A 23,420-nucleotide genomic window follows, 5' to 3' on the forward strand; every position below is an offset into this window, starting at 1 on the left:
AAGGAGAGACACATGAAAAGAATTAGAAATACGCAGAGAGGCAGGCAACTTAAGTTTGTAAGAAACGTCATTAATACGAGACAAAACTTCGAATGGACCGATATAGCGAGGACCCAGCTTATGTGAAGGAATTTTGAGACGGATAAATTTAGAAGAAACCCAAACCTTGTCCCCAGGATGGAATATAGGAGAATCGAGGCGTCTTTTGTCCGCATGTCTCTTCATCCTGACTTGAGCCAACTCAAGGGCAGACTTGGTCTCCTGCCAGACCCTGGAGAACTCTCTAGACAGAAGATCAGCCGCTGGTACAGTAGAGACAGGAGGAACCGGAAGAGGAAGACCAGGATGTTGACCGTAGACGATAAAAAATGGAGATTTGTTAGTAGCTTCACTGGAATGGTTATTGTAAGAAAACTCAGCCCATGGCAGCAAGTCAGACCAATCATTCTGATGGGAATTGGAAAAATGACGGAGATAAGTTACCAAGGTCTGATTAGTACGTTCCACCTGGCCATTGGACTGCGGATGGTAGGCTGAAGAAAAGTCAAGCGAAATGTTCATAGATTTGCAGAGGGATTTCCAGAAGCGGGCGGTGAATTGAACACCTCGGTCAGAAACAATATGTAAAGGAAGACCATGAAGACGAAAAATATGGTGAACAAAAATCTTTGCCAATTCGGGAGCAGAAGGCAAACCAGGTAGTGCAATGAAATGAGCCATCTTGGAGAAACGATCCATGACCACGAAGATGACGGTACAACCAGATGAAGAAGGCAGGTCAGTGATGAAGTCCATCGATAAATGTTGCCACGGAGTGGAGGGTACCGGTAAAGGATGCAAAAGCCCGGAAGGTAGTTGCCTGGGAATTTTATTCTTGGCACAGGAGGGACAAGAGGCGACAAAACTTTGGACGTCCTTGGACAACGTAGGCCACCAGTAATAGCGAGAGATCAGACGGAGGGTTTTTTTGAGACCAACATGTCCAGCTAATTTGGAGGCATGACCCCAAAGTAAGACGCGTTCTTTGTTCTCTTCAGCAACTAAGGTCTTACCCGGAGGCAACGAGGAAAGAGAGAGAGGAGCAACTGTGATGACTCTTGCAGGATCGATGATGTGCGCAGGTTCTTCCTCCATATCCACCGCCTGGAATGACCTAGACAGAGCGTCGGCTCTGGAGTTTTTATCTCCTGGCAGGAAACGAAGTTCAAAGTCAAACCTGGCGAAAAACAAGGCCCACCTGGCCTGCCGAGGATTTAGTCTTTGCGCAGAGCGGATATATGCCAGATTCTTGTGATCTGTGTAAATTACAAAACGATGTAAAGCCCCCTCCAAGAGGTACCGCCACTCCTCCAATGCCAACCTGATTGCCAAAAGTTCTTTATCACCGATAGAATAATTCTTTTCAGAGGAGGAGAAGATCTTAGAGAAAAAACCACAGGGCACAAGACGACCAGAAGAGGATTTCTGCGAGAGCACAGCTCCAGCTCCAATTGCAGAAGCATCTACTTCAAGGATGAAGGGTTTATTGGCCACAGGACGATGAAGAATAGGAGCGGAGGTGAAGGCCTGCTTGATGGACCGGAAAGCCTCTTCGGCCTCAGACGACCATAGATGAGGATTGGCACCCTTCCGAATCATGGAGGAGATTGGAGCAGAAAGAGAGGAAAAGTGAGGGATAAACTGCCGATAGTAGTTAGCAAATCCAAGAAATCGCTGAATTGCTTTCACTCCAAGAGGACGTGGCCAGTTGAGCACGGCAGAATCTTTTCCTGGATCCATACACAAACCAGCGTCGGAAATGATGAAACCCAAGAAGGGAAGAGATGACTGTTCGAAGACACATTTTTCCAGTTTTGCGTACAGCCGATTCTCTCTCAAACGCTGAAGTACTTGCCGTACATCTCTTCTGTGAGTAGACAGATCTGGAGAGAACACAAGGATATCGTCCAAGTACACTACAACACAGGTGTAAAGTAGATCCCGAAAAACATCATTTACAAACTCCTGGAAGACTGCGGGTGCGTTGCATAAACCGAATGGCATAACCAAATATTCATAATGACCATCTCTGGTATTAAACGCAGTCTTCCACTCGTCACCGGAACGGATACGGACCAAATTATAAGCTCCTCTGAGATCCAATTTGGTAAAGATTCGTGCTCCACGTAGACGATCAAAGAGTTCAGGTATGAGAGGAAGTGGGTACTTGTTCTTGATCGTGATAGTGTTGAGACCCCGATAGTCTATACATGGGCGAAGAGAACCGTCCTTCTTCTTGACGAAGAAGAACCCAGCTCCTGCAGGGGAGGAGGACTTTCGAATGAAGCCTCTGGCCAGATTCTCTTGGATATATTCGGACATGGCTTGAGTTTCGGTAGGAGACAATGGGTAAATACGTCCTCGAGGTGGAGTAGAACCAGGAACAAGGTCTATCGGGCAGTCATAAGAGCGGTGCGGCGGCAAGATCTCCGCCTCCTTCTTGTTAAAGACATCCGAGAAGGCGCAATAGGCTGGAGGAATACCCGTGGATTCCGAAGCAGACCGAAAGGAGGACGCAGGCTTGACAGGAAGCAGGCACCTGTTCAGACAAGACTGTCCCCACCGTAGAACATCTCCAGTGCGCCAGTCCAGAGTGGGTTCGTGATCTCTCAGCCAAGGAAGACCCAAAAGGAAAGAATGAGACAATGAAGGTAAAACATAAAAGGCCAGTTTCTCACGATGAAGAGCTCCAATCTGAAGTTCAACTTCCTCCGTAACTAAGTTGACGGTCTCCCGCAAAGGCTGACCATCGACGGAAGCTATTTGTCTAGGAGTCTCCAAGGGTCTAACAGGTATCCCAAGCCTGTTTACAACCTCAAGCTGAACAAAGTTCCCAGCCGCTCCTGAATCAACATAAGCCTCCAGAGAAAAGTGACGGGGACCTAAATGTAGAATAACAGACAAAACCAGAGGTGGAGAGGAGTCATAACCACCTAGGAAGGCCTCTCTTACCTGTCCTAGGCGGAGGCGTTTCCCGGCCTCTGAGGACAGGCGTGTAAGAGATGAGAGGCACTACCGCAGTAAAAACAGAGACCTTGTGCGAGTCTCTCCTTGCGGCGCTGCTCGGAAGACTCAAAGCGATCGACCTGCATGGGTTCAGGAGAAGATGAAGAAACCACTGGGGCTGTTTGAGAAAAAGAAGTCCCTTGAGCAATAGTGATCTGGCGAAGAGGTCTCTTTTCTCTGGCAAGCTCGCGAGTGCGCTCCTGAAAGCGCAGATCAATGCGTATGGCCAAGGAGATAAGATCATCCAAAGAGGTGGGAGTGTCCCGTCCTGCCAGCTCATCCTTAATCCGTGAAGACAAACCACGCCAAAATGCTCCAACCAAAGCCTCATTATTCCACCCAAGGTCTGAAGACAGAGTCCGGAAACGGATGGCGTACTGAGCTACAGAGAGAGTGGCCTGGCTAAGGTTAAAGAGGGACTCTGTGGTAGAGACCAGACGTCCAGGTTCATCAAAAACCTTGCGGAAGGTATCCAGGAATGGATTGAGTTGGGAGACCAAAGGATCATTACGCTCCCAGAGGGGATTAACCCACGCCAAAGCCTCACCCTCCAAATGGGATACTATAAAAACAACCTTAGCTCGATCGGTGGGATAAAGTAGCGGAGACAATTCAAAATGCAACTGGCATTGAATAAGAAAGCCGCGGCATGCTTTAGGATCCCCACCATACCGAGGAGGTCTAGCAAGTCGGGGTGAGGGTTGTGGCGCTGAGACAGGAGTGGAGACAGAGGCCACATTCTGGAGGGCGAGAAGCCGATCATTAATAGAGGCCAAAAAATTTGAAATATGGGACTGAGTGTCCCATTGTAGACCTAGCTCCAGCTGAAGGGCAACCAACTGCGGAGCAATACCAGGATCAGAAAGCTGTAAAGCCGCTAGGCGAGACTCCATATTTTTTAAAAACGACATGATCCTAGTCTGGTTTTCACGCAAAAAGAATAAGTCTTTTTGAGTAGCGGAAGCTCCAGCGGGGTCCATGGCCTGATGATACTGTGATGCTGTAAGAATCGGGCTGCACTCAGATGTCATCCGAGTGCAGTTCCATTTGAGAGAGTGGATTCAAACAGGGACAACGGAGAGTGGACCCACTGGACCGTGACGACGAACCCCTCTCGGACGAGCTGACCAGGTGGACCGCCCCCTATACAGGGAGCGTTAGGGGCAGGCCCGTGAGGGACTATCGCCACGGAAGCTGGAGGGTCGACTGAGATAAGAAGGGTACACTGCAGGAACACAGGGACCGAAGGAAACAGCGGAGGAAACAGAGGGAATGGCAAGGAACTACTGAGACGAGGGAGAAGATGGGAATACTACAGAGACACGGAGGCTGACGAGACAATATGGAGACACAGAGGCTGACGGGAGCAAGGAAATGGTAAAGGAGCCGGGCAGGTACTGCACAGAAACAGGAAATGAAGGAACAAAGCAGGAACACAGGAAAATCAGGCAGGTACTGCAGAGGAAGGAGGAGTCCCAAGGTCAGAAAGCTAGGAATGCACAGAGACCACAGGTGACCAGAAGCACTTGTAAACACAAATGATCATCAGGCACAGAGGAGCAGCAGGAAGCAGCTTATATACCAGCATGAGAGCTACTTCCGGGTTACAGTCCTCCAGGATGACGGAGAGGACAGGAAGGAGTGCCAACAGAGGAATCAGATGTGCGCACGCGCAGAGCTGAATGCGCCGTGCGCGCGCACCCGGCGAGCTGCAGAAGCCGGGGGCGAGCGCTGCATGACACAGCTCTGATGTCTTGCCCACACCATTTCCCCTTCCCTGCCCCAGCTTTGTATCCTGTGATTTCCATAATTTCACATTTTTATTTAGTGTTGCAGTTTCAGTGTGAGGCCAGGGTCAGACCTAATGTATCAAAATACAGTCCATTTTTTTTACTGCCGAGATACGCAGAAAAGTTCCTGATCCGTACACTCCCTGACAGAAATTATGTCGCTTATCCATGTTATGTAAATAAAAGCTTATAACCTGATGTTAAATTCATCCATAAATTATTCTTTTGAAAACTGAAACCCTCCGAAATGTGGTTTAGGTTAAGAAAATAAATTGGCATCAATGCAGAAATATTGATCAGTTAATGGACACAGAATTGTCAGATTTTGGCAAGACAAAAGTTTTGTCGCCTGATCATATAATGCACCCAATCCTAGTTTACATCCTCACCTGTGTTCAGTAAATGATCGGTTAATTAGTGTGTGTATATAAAAAGAAACCCAGCACCTCAGACCCTCATTTGAAGAGACTGGAGATGTGTTTGACAAGCCCAGGTCCAGCAGACCTCGCAAGACAACTGCTCAGGAGGAATGTTTGTTGGTTAGAAAATCCAAAGCAAGCCCCTCTTCCACTGTAGTAGAGCTCCAACTGGACTGGTCACCTCAAGTCCCTGTGTCAACTAGAACAGTTTGTAGGATTCTGTCTCGAAATGGCCTCCATGGGCGAATAAGTGCCCAGAAGCCAGCACTAAACAAAAGGCAAATAAAAAAGTGTGGCATTTGCAAAGTCCCACAGCCTGCTAAACAGATGGACGCTGGAAAAGTGGCAGAAGGTGGATTTCTCTGATGAATCTTCAGGAGAATTACACCACAGCCACAGCAGATACTGCAGGAGACCTACTGGAGCCTGTTTGGATCCAAAATACACACAGAAAACAGGTAAATTTGGTGGTGGAAAGATCATGGTCTGGGGTTACATTCAGTATGGTGTTGTGAGAAACATTTGCAAGGTGGAAGGCAATATCAATAGCCTAAAATATCAAGAAGTATTAGCTACCTCTTACATTCCAAATCATAAAAGGGGTCAAATTCTGCAGCAGGATGGTGTTCCATCTCATACATCCATCTCTACAACAAAGTTCCTCCAGGCAAAAAAGATCAAGGTGCTCAAGGACTGGCCAGCCCGGTCACCAGACATGAACATCATTGAGCATGTTTGGGGTAGGATGAAAGAGGAAGCTTGGAAGACAAAACCAAAGAATCCAGATGAACTCTGGGAGGTATGTAAGACTGCATTCTTTGCTATTCCTGATGACTTCATTAATAAATTGTATGAATCATTGTTGAACTGCATGGATACAGTCCTTCAAGCTTATGGAAATCACACAAAATATTAAATATGACTCTAATAGCACCACAAATTCATTCACTAATGTTATGCAACATATATTTGTATTTTAAGTTAATTATTTGTTTGAATATCACATTACATTCTGTGGGCAACAAAAGTTTTGTCTTGCCAAAATCTGACCATTCTGTGTCCATTAACTGATCAGTATTTCTTCATTGATGCCAATTTATTTTCTTAACCTAAACCACATTTCGAAGGGTTTCAGCTTTCAAAAGAATAATTTATACAACCAAAGGATGAATTTAATGTTAGGTTATAAGCTTTTATTTACATAACATGGATAAGCGACATAACTTCTGTCAGGGAGTGTATTCAATGCGAGGATGCGATTTTTTCTCAAAACATTATCCGTGTGTCATCCGTATGGCATCTGTACGGCGAGATTTTCTCACCGACTTGCAAAATGGACATAGAATGGATCCATGGGCTCAAATATTCATGAAAACATATATATATATATATATATATATATATATATAGTCAGTGAGACACACATATATATATATTTATATTTCATACAGAGCTAGATAGCAGAAAAGCCGGTAATTCAATTGCCGGCTTTTGCTATCTCCTTACCAAACCCGACAGGATATGAGACATAGTTTACATACAGTAAACCATTTCATATCTGTTATATTTTTACATATTCCTCACTAATAATGTCAGTAGTGTGTGTGTGCAAAATTTGAGAGCCATACATGTTAAAATAAAGGGTTAAATCATGGAAAAAGCTGGTGTGGGCTCCCGCTCAATTTTCTCTGCCAGAGTGAGAAAGCCAATGACTGAAGGTAGATATTAATAGCCTAGAGAGAGACCATGGTTATTGCCCCCCCCCCGGCTAAAAACATCTGCTCCCAGCCACCCCAGAAAAGGCACATCTGTAAGATGCGCCTATTCTGGCACTTAGCCACTCCCTTACCACTCCCCTGTAGTGGTGGGATATGGGGTAATAAGGGGTTGATGTCACCTTGCTGATGTAAGGTGACAATAAGCCTTGTTAATAATGGTGAGAGGTCAATAAGACATCTATCCATTCTTAATTCAATAGTAATAGGGTTAAAAATACACACACATTATGAATAAAGTATTTTAATGAAATAAATAAACACATAGGATTTTAATATCTTTATTGTACCCTCAATCCAACTGACGACACTCGTCTTCTGAAAAAAAAGGAAAATAAAAAAGCAACAATATCCCATACCTGTCCGCCATACAGTCATGTCCCATGATGTAAATCCATATGAAGGGGTTAAATACATTTACAACCAGGAGCCTGCTAATGCAGCCACCCCTTGCTGTAAAAACTGGGGAATGAATGGAATGCAGCTTCGTTGTATTGCGGTGCCGTCATAGAAGCTGTGCCCCCTGGTGGCATAAACTCATATGAACTCGAGCGTGGGAAAATATTCAGAAAAATTCCCATGTAAACCATGTCTCATATCCTGTGGGATTTGATAAAGAGAAAGCAAAAGCTGGCAATTGAATTACCATCTTTTCTGCTATCTAGCTCTGTATTAAATATATATATATATATATATATATATATATATATATATATATATATATATACCTATTCTATGTGAACACATTAATTTTATCTATTCTATTCTAACCTGTCAGTGTGATTTTACTGTACACCGCACTGAATTACCGGCTTTTCTATAGAACACCAGTGCGTATTTCTCGCAAGTCACACTGATGGTCCGTGTGTAATCCTTATTTTTCTCGCCCCCATAGACTTTCATTGGCAGATTTTTGGTGCAATACGCTGACAGGCACAGCATGTTGCGATTTTCTCAGCCCGAAAAATACGGCCGAGAAATATATGGCTGATGGAAGCTGTCCCATAGAGAAACATTGGTCCGTGTGCAATGCGTTGTTTTTGCGCCTCTCCCTCGTCCGTATTTCTCTCTAGTGTGACCCCGGCCTTATGGAGTGTATATAATGATACATTTTTCATTTCCAATGCAAAACAAAACTTTGGCTATATGCTGTCTTTAAATTTTTATATTGTAACTTCTTTCAAATTGCATAAAAACTTATTACAGCAAGATTGTGAGGCCTTCCCTTATAGGTATAGGGATAAAAAATTACTAATTTGTTGAACTGTCCCACTATACTGTTATCTGCTTCAACAGTTTTGGACAGCCCCAACAAATGGAAATAATGTTTCTTTCTTTATCTGTCAGACATTGTACGAATGACTTACACACATTCTGTATCAGATAACGGTTTGCCTTTTGTACCCACCTAAACTGTCTGCTCGCAGTATTAAATTCAGTTTGCTTTACAACTAGAAACATATAAAAGTGTTGTTAGAGAAATAAATCATATCAAGCAATTGGGTTTTGAACACAGAAATATGTGTTTTCACTCTTTGCTCATTATTTGCTTCCATAAGGTCCCCAGTGTGTATTTGGGAAAATTCTATTACCTATTAATTTTAAACAGCGAGCCAATCTAAAAAGTAATGATTCATACTGCAGAGGTTGGAATTTTAGCTGTCGTATGAAACCACATTGAGTTATGGATTACATTTGTTGCAGCATTTGGCTTATAAAAAGGGGTTTGTTCACAAAGGAGCTTAAAGAGACCCCTACAAGCTTTACAATGGTTCCTTATCCTAGAATTTTGGATGGCATTATAACTTTGTAGCAATATGAGCAATGTAAACTTTTATTCTAATGCTAACAGAAAAAGCATATAAAATGCTATTTTAACCCCTTCCCGACATGTGACGGTATAGTACGTCACATGTCGGGACCCCCGCTTTGATGTGCGCTCCGGCGGTGAGCGCACATCAAAGTCGCGACATGTCAGCTGTTTTTTACAGCTGACATGTGCGCGCAATAGCGGCGGGTGAAATCGCGATCACCCGCCGCTATTAACTAGTTAAATGCCGCTGTCAAACTCAGACAGCGGCATTTAACTACCGCATCCGGCCGTGCGGCCGGATATGAGCGCATCGCCGACCCCCGTCACATGATCGGGGGTTGGCGATGTGTCAGGAAGGTAACCATAGAGGTCCTTGAGACCTCTATGGTTACTGATTGCCGGTGGCTGTGAGCGCCCCCCTGTGGTCGGCGCTCACAGCACACCTGCAATTCTGCTGTGTAGCAGCGATCTTATGATCGGTGCTGCATAGCAGAGCCGATCGGGCTGTGCCTGCTTCTAGCCTCCCATGGAGGCTATAGAAGCATGGCAAAAGTAAAAAAAAAAAGTTTTTAAAAATGTGAAAAAAATAAAAAAAATATAAAAGTTTAAATCACCCCCCTTTCGCCCCAATCAAAATAAATCAATAAAAAAAAAAACCAACCTACACATATTTGGTATCGCCGCGTTCAGAATCGCCCGATCTATCAATAAAAAAAAAGCATTAACCTGATCGCTATATGGCGTAATGAGAAAAAAATTCGAAACGCCAGATTTACGTTTTTTTGGTCGCCACGACATTGCATTAAAATGCAATAACGGGCGATCAAAAGAACGTATCTACACCAAAATGCTATCATTAAAAACGCCAGCTCGGCACGCAAAAAATAAGCCCTCACCTGACCCCAGATCACGAAAAATGGAGACGCTACGAGTATCGGAAAATGGCGCAATTTTGTTTTGTTTTGTTTTTTGCAAAGTTTGGAATTTTTTTTCACCACTTAGGTGAAAAATAACCTAGTCATGTTAGGTGTCTATAAACTCGTAGTGACCTGGAGAATCATAATGGCAGGTCAGTTTTAGCATTTAGTGAACCTAGCAAAATAGGCAAGCAAAAAACAAGTGTGGGATTGCACTTTTTTTGCAATTTCACAGCACTTGGAATTTTTTTCCCGTTTTCTAGTACACGACATGCTAAAACCAATGATGTCGTTCAAAAGTACAACTCGTCCCGCAAAAAATAAGCCCTCACATGGCCAAATTGACGGAAAAATAAAAAAGTTATGGCTCTGGGAAGGAGGGTAGCGAAAAACGAAAATGGAAAAACGGAAAAAGCTCCGGGGGTGAAGGGGTTAATTAGAGATCGTCAAATTTTTTTTAAATTAAAATTTGTCTCTGTTTGACACATTTTTCAAGAAAATTCAACTTGTAGCAAATCTATTTGCAACAAAATGTCAGTACTACTAAGCCTTTAATTGCCTAGGGAATATGTGTAACACAGTCATAGGACTGCATTCAACTATTTTGAGCAATTTAGTGCAACAACAGCTTTAGAAATGTCAAAATAACCTCACCATATGAACAAATGGTTAGCGGTAGTAACCAACCAGCCTATTTAACACCATACAGCACTAACAAACATTTTAGTTTTTTAATTGTAAAAATGGTCCAAGAATTATCACTTTTCGGGGGCAGGGCCTGCAGGTTTATATACATTTGCGATGCATGTGGAAGAATCGGAATAATAAACTTTTTGAATGTGGTTTTGAGCACCTTGAGGGGTGCAATTTTTAGAATTGTTTCACATTTGGGTATTATCCGTCATGTAGGCCCCTCAAAGTCACTTCAAATGTAATGTGGTCCCTAAAAAAATGGTTGTGTAAATTTTGTTGGAAAAATTAGAAATCGCTGGTCAAGTTCCTAACAAAAAAAATTATGTTTCAAAAATGGTGATGACGTAAAGTAGACATGTGGTTAATGTTATATATTAACTATTTTGTGTGACATAGATCTCTGATTTAAGGGCATAAAAATTTAAATTTGAAGATTGCAAAATTTTATCCAAATTTCCATTTTTTTCACAAATAAACACAAGTCACATTGAATAAATTTTACCACTATCATAAAGAAAAATATGTCATGAAAAAACGTTCTTAGAATCAGTGTGATCTGTTAAAGCGTTCCAGATTTATTACCACATAAAATGACACTGGTCAGAGTTGTACAAAATGGCCAAGTGATAAAGTTGAAACCAGGCAAAGGGGTTGAAAGGGTTAAAGGAATTTTCAAGACTAATAAGGGTTTTGCTCTTTGAGCATTCTTCATCTCATCAACATGTCAGTATAATAAATAATACAAACAACCAGAACTGACCTTCCATAGGTCCAGTAAAAATATTAATCCCTTAACCCACGGAGCTTTTTTTTTTACATTTTTATTTTCCGCTCCCCTCCTTCCCAGAGCCATAACTTTTTATTTTTTTATCAATATGGCCATGTGAGAGCTTGATTTTTTGAGGGACGAGCTGTACTTTTGAATGACACCATTGGTATTCCCATGTTATGTGCTAGAAAATAGGAAAAAAAATCCAAGTGCAGTGAAATTGCAAAAAAAGTGCAATCACACACTTGTTTTTTGTTTGGCTTTTTTGCTAGGTTCACTAAATACTAAAACTGACCGACCACTATGATTCTCCAGGTGATTACAAGTTCATAGACATCAAACATGGCTAGGTGATTTTATATCTATGTGGTGAAATAAAATTCCAAACTTTATTTAAAAAAAGGCGATAAAAACTGCGTTATTTTCCGACACCCGTAGCGTCTCCATTTTTCGTGATCTCAGGTTGGGTGAGGGCTTATTTTTTGCATGCCGAGCTTATGTTTTTAATGATACTATTTTGATGCTGATACAATCTTTTGATCGCCCATTATTGCCTTTTAATGCAATATTGCGGAGACCAAAAAAACGTAATTTTGGCATTTTGACTTTTCCTCGCTATGCCGTTTAACGATCAGGTTAATCTTTTTTTCATTGATACATCAGGCAATTCTGAACGCGGAGATACCATATATGTGTATGTTTGAATTTATTTTTTTGTTTTATTTTGACTGAGGTGAAAGGGGGGTGATTTCAACTTTTATATTTTGTATATTTTTTTTATATTTTAAAAAACTTTTTTTTTACTATTGGAATGTTTCAATAGTCTCCATGGGAAACTAGAAGTTGCCACAACCCGATCGGCTGTGCTACTCAGAGGCGATGTTCAGATCGTATCTATATAGCAGATTTACTCACTTGGTATGAGTGCCAACCACTGGTTGCTGCTCACAGAAAGCCGGCCGGCACTGACAACCATAAAGGTCTCCATGAGACCCCACCCTTATCCCCATTGCGATCCCACCCGCGGATATAGCGGGCACATGTCAGCTGTTCAAAACAGCTGACATGTTCCCAGAAAGATGTGGGCTCACCACCGGAACCCACATCAAAGGGAGGGAGTCCGACATCAGCGAACTATTACACCCGAAGTTGGTAAGGATTTAATTCACAAGAAATGTACCCATTCAAAACACCCATTTGTAGATTGTGAGCCTTCGCGGGCAGGGTCCTCTCTCCTCCTGTACCAGTTATAACTTGTATTGTTTAAGATTATTGTACTTGTTTTTATTATGTATACCCCTCCTCACATGTAAAGCGCCATGGAATAAATGGCGCTATATCAATAAATAATAATAATAATAATAATTAGCGCTCTTACTATTATCATTTTTCTTCTTTTCCTTAAACAGGCATTCCAGGATAAAAAATAATTTAAATGCTTTAGACTGTTTAAAATAATAAAATAAATTATACTTATTCCTTGAATACCCTACATCTCCTATTATGGAAGTCACCTAGTCCCCACTGGTCTCTGCTTCCTAGTAACTTCCTGCACACACAAGAAAAAGCTGGAAATATTTGCATAGCTATTCACAGGATCCACAAGGGACTCGCCTCTTTCAGTAATTGGCTCATGGGTATTTCCAGCTATTTCTGTTTTGCTGAGGACTGCACTAGGAAGTAGAAACCTGTGAGGACTAGATAAGTGCAGGAGCAGGAGCTGAGGTGGATCATTTTTTTATATTAACCCCTTAGTGACCGGGCCAATTTTTTAAATCTAACCAGTGTCACTTTATGTGGTAATAACTCTGGAACGCTTCAATGGATCCCAGTGATTTTGAGACTTTTTTTCATGACACATTATACTTTATGATATTGGTAATTTTTGGTTGATATGTTTTGTGTTTATTTGCAAAAAATAGCAGAAATTTCTGAAAAATGTTTAAAAAATTAGACATTTTCAAACTTTGAATGATGATTATCCCTTTAATCCAGATGGTCATACCATTGAAAAATATTTATAACAGTTCCTACATGTCGGCTTTACATCAGCACCATTTGTAAAATGTTTTTTTATTTAGTTAGCATTTTAGAAGGTATAAAAATGGAGCAATAATTTTTCACTTTTTCAAGGAAATTTGCAAAAAAACATTTTTTATGGACCTATGCATGTTTAAAGTGACTTTGAGGGTCCTATATATTGGTAACCCCCCAAATGTTATGCCATTTTAAAAGCAGCACCCCTCGACATATTGAAAATGGCTGTCAGGTAGTTTATTAACCCTTCAGGTAATTTTTAGGAATTAATGCAAAGGGGCGTAACAGGAATGAGAAAGTGTATTTTTGCCACCTAAATGTCGGTAACTTCAGAGCAGGTTACTATAGGCGGCAGATTTGATAGCCGCTATTTGGCCGTGAATTGCCATGACAAACATCAGGACCACACAATCTTGGTCTCAGGGCACCGATGGGGATAAAGAGGAAACCACCACACTCTGTTAACCATTTATATGATGTAGTCACTATTGACAGCAGCATCTAAGGGGTTAATTGGATATGGACGGTGCAAACACTGATCGTGGCTGATGCAGCAAGTTGTCAGCTATAGTGTACAGCCGACAGCTGCTGGATTGTCTCCAGTATGGGGATGCTATTCTCTTATATCTCAGTTCAGTGAAAAGACGTATTGGCGGTCATTACAGGGTTAAAGTCTATGGCATTACAAAATGTTCTCTGGAATGCCCCTTTAATCCATACTTATAGCCCCCTATAACTTCCAAGCTGATATGATTTACTTTCTTTGCAAAATCCACATGCATTTTAAATGACCTGCATGATGATCATGCAGACATCAACTTACGGTCACATGGCCATAATATGGGCATATTTTACTATGCAACCAGACCTCCTGTGTTTTTTATTTTCTGAAACACACTTTTACTGATTTTATGTTGATCTGCGTGAGCCGTGCGGATGTTGTGACCATACTGTATTATGTACGGCATGTACGCCTATCCCAACCATCAGAAAGGCTCACACCTCTGTCTAAAAACTGATCATGTCAGCTAGGTTGGGACACAAAGCTTACCTGCTTTGCTAAATCTTTTCAAGTAAGGATATAAAATTGGATTTTTCTTTCTTAAATTTGTACAGAGCCAAAGAAACAGCCCACATATTTTCTTTTCTAGTCTCCAATTCAGTATTTTCCTTCAACAGGAACCACAGCATCCTTCCCTGGGCTACTATTAAATTCATAGAAAAATAAGTACACCAATCACCCCGACCTGTTTGGGCTGTGTGGGAAATGTCCTTTGGTGCCAAGCCTGCCAGTCTACATGATACAGCAATCAGTCTTCTTGATGAATGCCCTAATACTGCAGCCAATTTTTAACATAGTAGCTGAATCATGGCCTACAAAATAAATGGTTCTAGCTTACTAGAAGAAAAAAAATATCTTGCAAAATAGATTTCAATATTTACGGTATGCTCTAATATTCTTAGAATTTTGATCACTTGGAGTTATTTTAAGAAGACATATTATATGCTGTGCTAAATAAAATGCAATGTAAATTTAAAAATGGATAAGAGCTCAAAATCTATAATGTATGACATATTCATATGCCTTATTTAATATGGGATTATTGTGAGCAGTAGGCTTGAGAGTAATAAATGAATTGAATTTCAGGAGTAATACATATTCATTGCTTTTTTCTCTAAACAATGCTTTAAAATGATAATAAGAAAAGAAAAATAAGCAGAAAACTAGTTAAACTAAAACATAATGGAGTTGTCCATCTTTTTCTTACATAAATGCATGCAATTGGGATTAAAAATCACTTTTACAATTGGGTTTCATTCAATATTTTGCATTAGTTGCCACTACATTGTCTATTGCTGGCTTCAGAATGAGTTACTGGGAGTGGCCACATTATCTTTACTTTACCAGACTATTATTATTATTATTATTTATTGTTATAGCGCCATTTATTCCATGGCGCTTTACATGTGAGGAGGGGTATACATAACAAAAACAAGTACAATAATCTTGAACAATACAAGTCACAACTGGTACAGGAGGAGAGAGGACCCTGCCCATGAGGGCTCACAATCTACAAATTATATAGGTACGACAGGTTCTCTTCCTGCTTTTGTTAGTGTACCTGTAAGGTGCCCAAGGCGGTAGCAGCTGCTTCTCTATGCCCTACCAAAAATAAACAGTGTCCCAGTCCTTATGTAATGTGCTGTAAAGTCTACTTTGCACTTACCTGTAGGCCGGAGGTCTCCACTTCATCCATGTCCTTAGTTCCAGGATCAGTGGCATACAAATCAGGTGATACCCGGTTTGTTATAAAATGTACAACTTTACTGTACAGTTCAGATGTGTCAGCCTTTCACACGCAGTATTGGGCACAGCACTGTCCAGTTCCAGTTTCATCAACACAGCACATTTCAAGCCTCTGCATCCGTTCAGCTTGGACTATCCCTACGCTTGATCCTCCTGTCAGCCCCATGAATTTCCCATATGGCCCCACAGCACTCCCAAGATCTGCTAATTTACGTTCACATGTCTCCCTGTCCAGCTTCCTCTGTATGGAAGTGTCTAGTTTGGGCCAAAGGCCCTGGACATTGCAGGAAATTCCAAGAGAAATTTGGTGCAGGCTCATGCTTTTAGAATGTTATGTACTCCATGTACATTCAGCCCACTGCACATTGAACCTGAATTTCACACAAACCTCTCACTAACTCAGACTGACTAAACCAGGAATGCTTACTGCTCTTGCTTGACCATTCCCCACCCTGATGGGCTGGTCCCAAACATTTAAATGTATCTGTTCTTGCTGTCTGTTGCTAGGACTATCTAACATTTCACCTACATTCCATCACACAGCTTGCATTACTTTCCTACTTTAACACAATACTAACAATACTTATACCATACCTACACTTATATACTAACAGGCCCACCACTGCTTATCATCCCTAATGTTCCTGAGCTGAATGTCTCAGGTTACCTTCAACATTATCAATGGTGTACCCACACAGCATTATCAGTAATTATAACACTCTGTGCATTTTATATTGTACAATCAAAACACAATACAACTGCATATTAATATTCACACTAGAATTGATGTCTCTAGGGGAAGGTGTATGACAGTCCCTGCCACACCCTTACACGGCTGTCCTCACAGACTACATAGCTCTCCAGTTTGTATAGTGACTGCTGGTGGAGGAACATGTGACAAGATCTGTACATCTGTATTCTCCAATGGAAAGGCATATTTCTAATGAGAAGTTTTCTATTGGACAAAGCTGATGGGCAGGTCTGATCACGTGCTCTTCCACCAGCAGCCATTTTATGGACTGGAGAGATGTGCAAACTTCATTAATGCCATGGCATATAGTGTGGCTTCAGCTTGCGTCTCTTTCACAGTATCAATTATCGAACTGACTAGCAAAGTCCCATGTATTGCATGATGACCCAAGATGGAACTGCCCTTAAGGCTGCATTCACACCCCTGTGAAATTTCCAAGTGCTGTCTAGTTTTTTCCTCAGAGGCACACAGACCCATTCACATGTCCAAGAATGAAATCCGTTAGACTCAAAGCATGTCTTATTCTGGTCCTGTTTTGGGGATCAGAATCAGCCATTAAAGCCTATTGGGATCTGTGAAACACAGATGCAAATCAAAAACCATCCAATTTACTTCCATTTTGCATCCATGTCTCATGGAACTCTTGGTTAATGAGGAATTTGATTTACAAAAATGTGACCTTCCAGGGGTCGTTTTATTGACTTGGGAGCAAGGACATCACTTCAGGGGAAGTAACTAGGATACAATTATACAATTAGGGTATGTTTCCACGTGGTGTATTAGCTGCGGATTGGACGCTGCGTACAGCCGCAGCATCCAATCCGCAGAGTCCAGATGTTACAGCATAGTGGAGGGGATTTTATGAAATCCCATATCCACTATGCGTACAAAAACGCAGGTGGCAAACCTGTGTATACGCACATGCGGCACGTCTTTATAGACCGCAGCACATCTATTTATTTTGCGGAGATGCACAGTGTCCGCAAGATAAATAGCACTGTTCTATGTATAGGATGGGGTGATTCTGCATGGTTCAATGAACAAGAGTTGGCAGTGCTTTGGATGGAGCGGGGATCTGCTGCATTCAAAGCGCTGCTGGTACGCCACATGGAAACATAGCCTGAGGATGACATGAGAAAAAATACTTGGTCCATTTATATCAAAGGGAAGCACACGGATGTGTGAACGAAAGCTACCTTGAGGGGAGCGGGAGCGTGCAGTACCTTTTAGGACCACGAGTACAGAGCTGAACTGATTCTGATTCTTCAATTAGCTGATTGTTGGGTGGTCTAGGAATCAACCTCACTGATCTTATATTGATTGCCTATCCTGGGTCATAATAATAAAGTCACAGAAAACCCATTTCCAATCACATTTACAAGTGTAGAAAAATTTATAGGGAATGAACTATTGACAGATCCTATTGATTTCTTACATTTCAGCTAATCAAAATAACTTACCGTAAGTTATATTTTTTGGACTTGGATTTTGAACATAGTTTTTCCACCCCACATTCCAAGAGCTCTAACTTTTTTTATTTTTGTTTTGTCGTAGTTGTATTTTTCCAGGACTAATTGTAGTTTTGAAGGAAACTATTCATTTTACAATATATTATAATGAAAATTGAGAAAGAAGTAATCCATCTTTGTTTTTTGGATTTTACTTTGATGAGTTTACGTTACAGTAAAAATTACGCTGTAACTTTGCCCTATGGGTCACTATAGTTACAGTGATACCAAATGTATGTAGTTTTTTTTAATGTTTTCCTATTTCTTGACTTTATGGAATATATATTATGATTTTTTTGTTTGAATAATTTACACAATAAAAGGAATTTGATTTGAACTTTTCAATTTATTTTTAAAAAAACTATACATACTATATACATACTATATATTTTTCTTAAAAAATATTAATCATAGTTTTTTTATTTTCTTCTAATTTTCTTGGGGGACACGAACCTACAATTGCGTGATTGCTAGTACAGTGCAATACTGTAATATAGCAGGCAGTGTATTGCAAAGATTACCGATCTCTACATGCTGGGTTGCATCAGGGTGCACCTATTCACTGTTTCCAACCTCTTAAAAGGAATCTGTCACCAGGTTTTTGCATCTAAGGCTACTTTCACAGTAGCGTTGTGCACTGCACGTCGCTGTGCAACGTTGCAGCGCACTGACGCATAGTGTGGAAGCGCCGCACAACGGGGGCAGCGGATGCTGTTTTACATTACATCCGCTGCCCCATTGTGATGTGCGGGGAAGCGGGGGTGGAGTTCCGGCCGCGCATGCGCGGTCGGAAAAGACGCTATCGACGCACAAAAAAACGTTGCATGCAACGTTTTTTTGTGCCGACGGTCCGACGCAACACGACGCAACCGTCGCATAAAGGTTGCGACGTGTGGCAATGCGTCGCACTGCATCGCTAATTCAAGTCTATGGAGAAAAAACGTGCAGTGCACGACGCTAGTGTGAAAGAGGCCTAATCCAAGAGCAGGAGATTATTACTAGAGAACCAGTAAACCTGCTGCCAGGCAGTAAAATATATTCATGAGCCCTGCATTTTCAGTGGTGTGGGTGGGGTTATTCAGAGCTCAGCATTCAGAGAACTGATAGATCTGCAGCAGATAAAACAGGGATTTTATGAAAATGACATCATGTAGCATAGTAAGTGATTAATTGCTGGAATCAGTGTCTCTGTCTCTATAGCATGCTGCTCTCAGATGGGTTTTGCAAATGCCTGGTGACAAATTCCATTAACAGTGGCATCTATGGGCTTGAGCTCCTGCAATCAGAGCTAATTCCAAGCGTAGCAGTTAGATTCAAGTGCTTTCTGTATAGCACAGCCAGCGTCTGCTTTCTATGGAGCTCCTTTACACCTGCAGTGTACATTTATTGTCGATGACAATGTGGGCTGAGTGGGCTTCACATGCACAATGGGCCCGACATTTACTGTGGTTCGCCGGGTGCTGATGCTGGTTCTGTATCTATGTATTATTAATTTATTCCCCCCACAATACTACATAAAAAAAAATGCTTTGTTAAAAGTAGCATTTGCCAGCAGAAAAAGCCTAGTATGATTTCAGTAACACATCTTTCAGACAGAAAGGGGCAGTTTATGTTGTTTTGTTTTCTGAAATGTGTTCGAGCACAGCTTAGTGTCGACGCTGCGCAGCCCTCCGGTATTCTGAGAAAGCTGCCCTTGCAGAATTAGTGACCTCTAAAAACAGGTTCCTGTGCGATTGCACTTTTCCTTTTAAATCATACAGAGCAGTATCTGGTTGCAGACTTTTAGGATGGAATGATTGCAGGCTTTGTGCAGATGCTGAGATTAAATTACGTTTTGTTTGAGAAAGAAAACTCCAGAATACTTCTACCTTTCTGCTCCAGCACCGTGCATTGTAACGCAGATGTGCTCCGGATACAAAGACACTATCATCTGAATACCTTGGGGATCGATTTGATATACTTAATTGGTCTTTATCGCACAGTTACACTTTAACACTTCTATTAAAGAATGCTCAAAGGGGTAAAATTACCAGCTTTATGATCTACTCTGCGTATACTGTGTCTTCTTTTTATCTCTTCTTTATTCAGAGTAGGTCTGGAGTAACATTGTGGATAGTTCTGGTGTATATCTAGCCATAGGGTCCTTCTTTATCTAGATTTATTAGAACTGGTTATGGGATGTCCTTATGCAATGGAGTTCTTTATGTATTTCGAAGTAAACTACATAGCGGCCAGGTATTAGCTGTAATTGAATTGAAAATTTAAATTCAGCCTTGATTTGCCATTTTTTTCTGCACCCTACCTTTTGCTACATTTCTTTATATGATGTAACAATAAAGGAGGTTTGGGTTATTGATCCAAATTAAATTTATGTGGCTTAAAAAGTGGTCTATAGTTGTTTGTATGTGACTGATGTGCATGCAGACCTAAATATTAGCAAGGGTTACGCTTATAGTACTATACCATATCTTAATATTATATGTCAGAAATATACTGCCATACAGTGTATATAACATACATTGTTTTAGGATTAGAATTGACATCTTAAGCATGTTAACATCTTGGCATTGATGTAACATTGATCAAATTTAACCTCTTCCAAACATATTATGGACAGTTAAGTCATATGTCACATACCTGATGGCCATCAATATCTAACAGTGGCATGTACCACGCAACGGCAAGGGGGTACGTCATATTACATGCTGTGTCCATGACGTGATCGCTGGGCACCGATTTATGCATAGTTCCTCATCCCTATCCTTGTCTGCATGGTTCCTCATCCCTATCCTTGTATGCATGGCCGCAATGAGAAAAGCAGAAAAATAACCCAAAACATCCTACTTACCTTCCCTGTGCGCCTTCGCTGCATCTTGTTCCGGTGCCCACAGCTCCAGCTGCCGGGCTATCACATGTCCCCACTCATTAAGGTAATGAATATTCACTCCATTCCATGTCCAAGGGAGTAGAGAGAGGTGACTATTCATAACTCTTAAGTAGCGGTCACCAGTGATCGCCTGGCAGCTGCTGGAAGCCGTCGACTGACACTTTGCGCTCTGTAAAAGAAATGAATATTCACTGCCAGTGCAATGACTATTCATTTCTCTTTAGAAATGCCTCCTGTGACCTGCTGCTTTGCCGCTGCTGCTCCCCCGTTGTCTCCTGGGATAATGACTCGAGTATAAGCCGAGTGAGGCATTTTCACCACAAAAAAAGTGTTGAAAAACTCGGCTTTTACTCGAATATATACAGAATTTGGTATCGCTGAATTTGTAAAAGTCCGATCTAAAAAATATAGAATAGATTAATCTGATTGGTAAGCGGTGCAATGATAAAAAATAGATAATTAAAAAGGAGCAACACTCCAAAATAAGCAAAAAGGACATTTAATATTCCATATGGTGTGGTGACAGTTCGATTACATAGATTCTTGAGAAACATAACTGAAATGTTGCGACGCCACTTGGGCTATTAAATGTCCTTTTTGCTTATTTTGGAGTGCTGCCTCTGTTTTCATTTTTTATATATTTTGTGACAGGATATTTATTTGAGGGACCCTGCACCCTAAGTTTTCTACAAGGTATTGGTGCTGTTCCAATTTTTCTAGATAGATAGATAGATAGATAGATAGATAGATAGATAGATAGATAGAGTGTATGTGTTTCTGGAGTACTATGAGATGCCCTGGGAGGAACTATTGCTTCTGCTACGATCATGCTTGCTATTCAGCTTTCATGGTAATTCATCTTTTAGCTATAACAAAAAGCAAGAAAGGGAAACACTCAGCTACTAATGATTTTTTTCTCTGTCTCTGCAGCCCCGTCTCCAGTCACTCATGTGAAGAAAGGAAAAATTTCCAGAAATAGCATTTCCTTGTCTTGGCAGGAACCAGAGCGACCCAACGGTATCATCCTGGAATATGAGGTCAAATACTTTGAAAAGGTCTGACCTTCTGTAATGTACAATTATATCTTTGTGTTATTTGCTCTCACTAACTCTTCTTGGTTGGGGAGCCATCAACTACATTGGGAAATTGATTACTAATTGATTGTGTCTGCAGTAAATTACCAGGGTGACTTCCAGTGTGTGTTTTTCATTAGTGTGGCACAGCGGCCTGGGAAAACACATTAGAAGTTCAGGTTGGTGATGTTGGAAGACATTGCTCATCTGAATAAAGGTCATCCAATAACTTAATACAAAATATACAGTGCTGCATATATGTATCATAATTTGTTCTATTTGTTATAACGCATTGTGATACAAGCTCATCCAGACAGCGCAGGAAATCATTTTGCCTGTGAATAATTGCCTTAAAATGCCGCCTGTAAGTCATTGATTATTTGGCAAAAGCTGGAAACAAAACCCAGGAAATGAAAGCACGTTTGAAATATTCCACTTACTAACAGCATGTACGCCTGTAATTTTTCTTTCCTAGTCCTGTACTGTGCCACAGGCAAAAGCAATTATGTGATGTGATAAGAGAGAGTCTTACTAACAATGAAATGATATAAACTGTTATGTTAGAAGTGAGCAAAGCAAAAAAAATAAATAAATGGAAATTAGAATTAGGTTTAATACACTGATAAAGAGAACTTGAAAATATACAGAGCTTTGTGGTGAGTGTCTTAGTACATAGAGTTACATCAATCATACCATCAGCCAAGTATAATTCTCATCCAAGAGAATGAAAACATTAAGGCCTTACGTACATAACAAAGTCATATTATGGTCCTCTAGGCATATCATTTTCTTCTACAGTTCGCCACAGTGTTCTACTCTGAAATAAATAATACCGAGCATAAAATGATCCATAAAGCGGTATGCGCACTGGGGAGTTTAGTAAGATATGATTGCTGTATTAATGATTGGTTTAATATAGGTCCATATCAACCCCAAGAATGAGCAGTTTCCATGGGTCACAATTCTGCCTTCAGGCTCATTCTTATCTCAGTTATTTTTCATCAGAATTTATTTTACCAAAACCAAGAGTGTTTCTAAAACACAGAACAGGTGTCAATTTTTTAGTTATAGCTTTTCTCTGTATGTTCCACTCCTGGTTTTGGCATACAAAGACTGATGAAAAATCACTCATGTCTGAATGAGCCCTAAAGATAATCTGCGAGTGACAGTGAACTGTCACTTGCTAATTATCAGATATTTTTCAAAGAGATGTAATAGAAAACAAAACTAAATGGATTTGAAAATGTAACACATTTTGTGCATTTGTTCTCCACTTCATCGATGGAACTGGTAGATTTGTTACAAATTTATGACAGGGAAATCCGCAACACAGTGAAGTACTGTAGAATACATATGAGCAGGTCTTTTAAAATTCAGTATGCATTTTACAGATTCTAATTAGGCTGTTTTTCATAAATATGTAGAACAATTTGTGAATTAATGAGTTAGCATGCATTTAGTCTAGAAATCAAATTTTGGTGGCATTATGTGGATATCCTGCAGCTCAACTTAGATCACCCAAGAACCCAGCCGTGGGAGATCTCACAGCAATATGGACTAAAAAATACAGCTGTCTGAAGTAATTCTGTATAGTTCCATTAGAAAAACCAAGACCTTTGTGCTTGCAACATTCTC

At 40.8% G+C, this 23,420-nt stretch overlaps 1 protein-coding gene across 6 annotated transcripts in view; it reads left to right on the forward strand.

Annotated features, from left to right (window-relative positions):
• EPHA5 (EPH receptor A5) overlaps nucleotides 1-23,420 on the forward strand; it is a 604,949-nt gene that overhangs the window by 468,178 nt on the left and 113,351 nt on the right. For all 6 annotated transcript variants that reach the window (XM_077275159.1, XM_077275141.1, XM_077275149.1 and 3 more), the window contains one exon: nucleotides 21,643-21,767. In XM_077275159.1, the coding sequence (XP_077131274.1) occupies nucleotides 21,643-21,767 (125 nt within the window). The remainder of the gene's footprint in view (nucleotides 1-21,642; nucleotides 21,768-23,420) is intronic.

This window comes from Ranitomeya variabilis, chromosome 1 (genome assembly GCF_051348905.1).
Source record: "Ranitomeya variabilis isolate aRanVar5 chromosome 1, aRanVar5.hap1, whole genome shotgun sequence".
Classification (NCBI taxonomy): Eukaryota; Metazoa; Chordata; class Amphibia; order Anura; family Dendrobatidae; genus Ranitomeya; species Ranitomeya variabilis.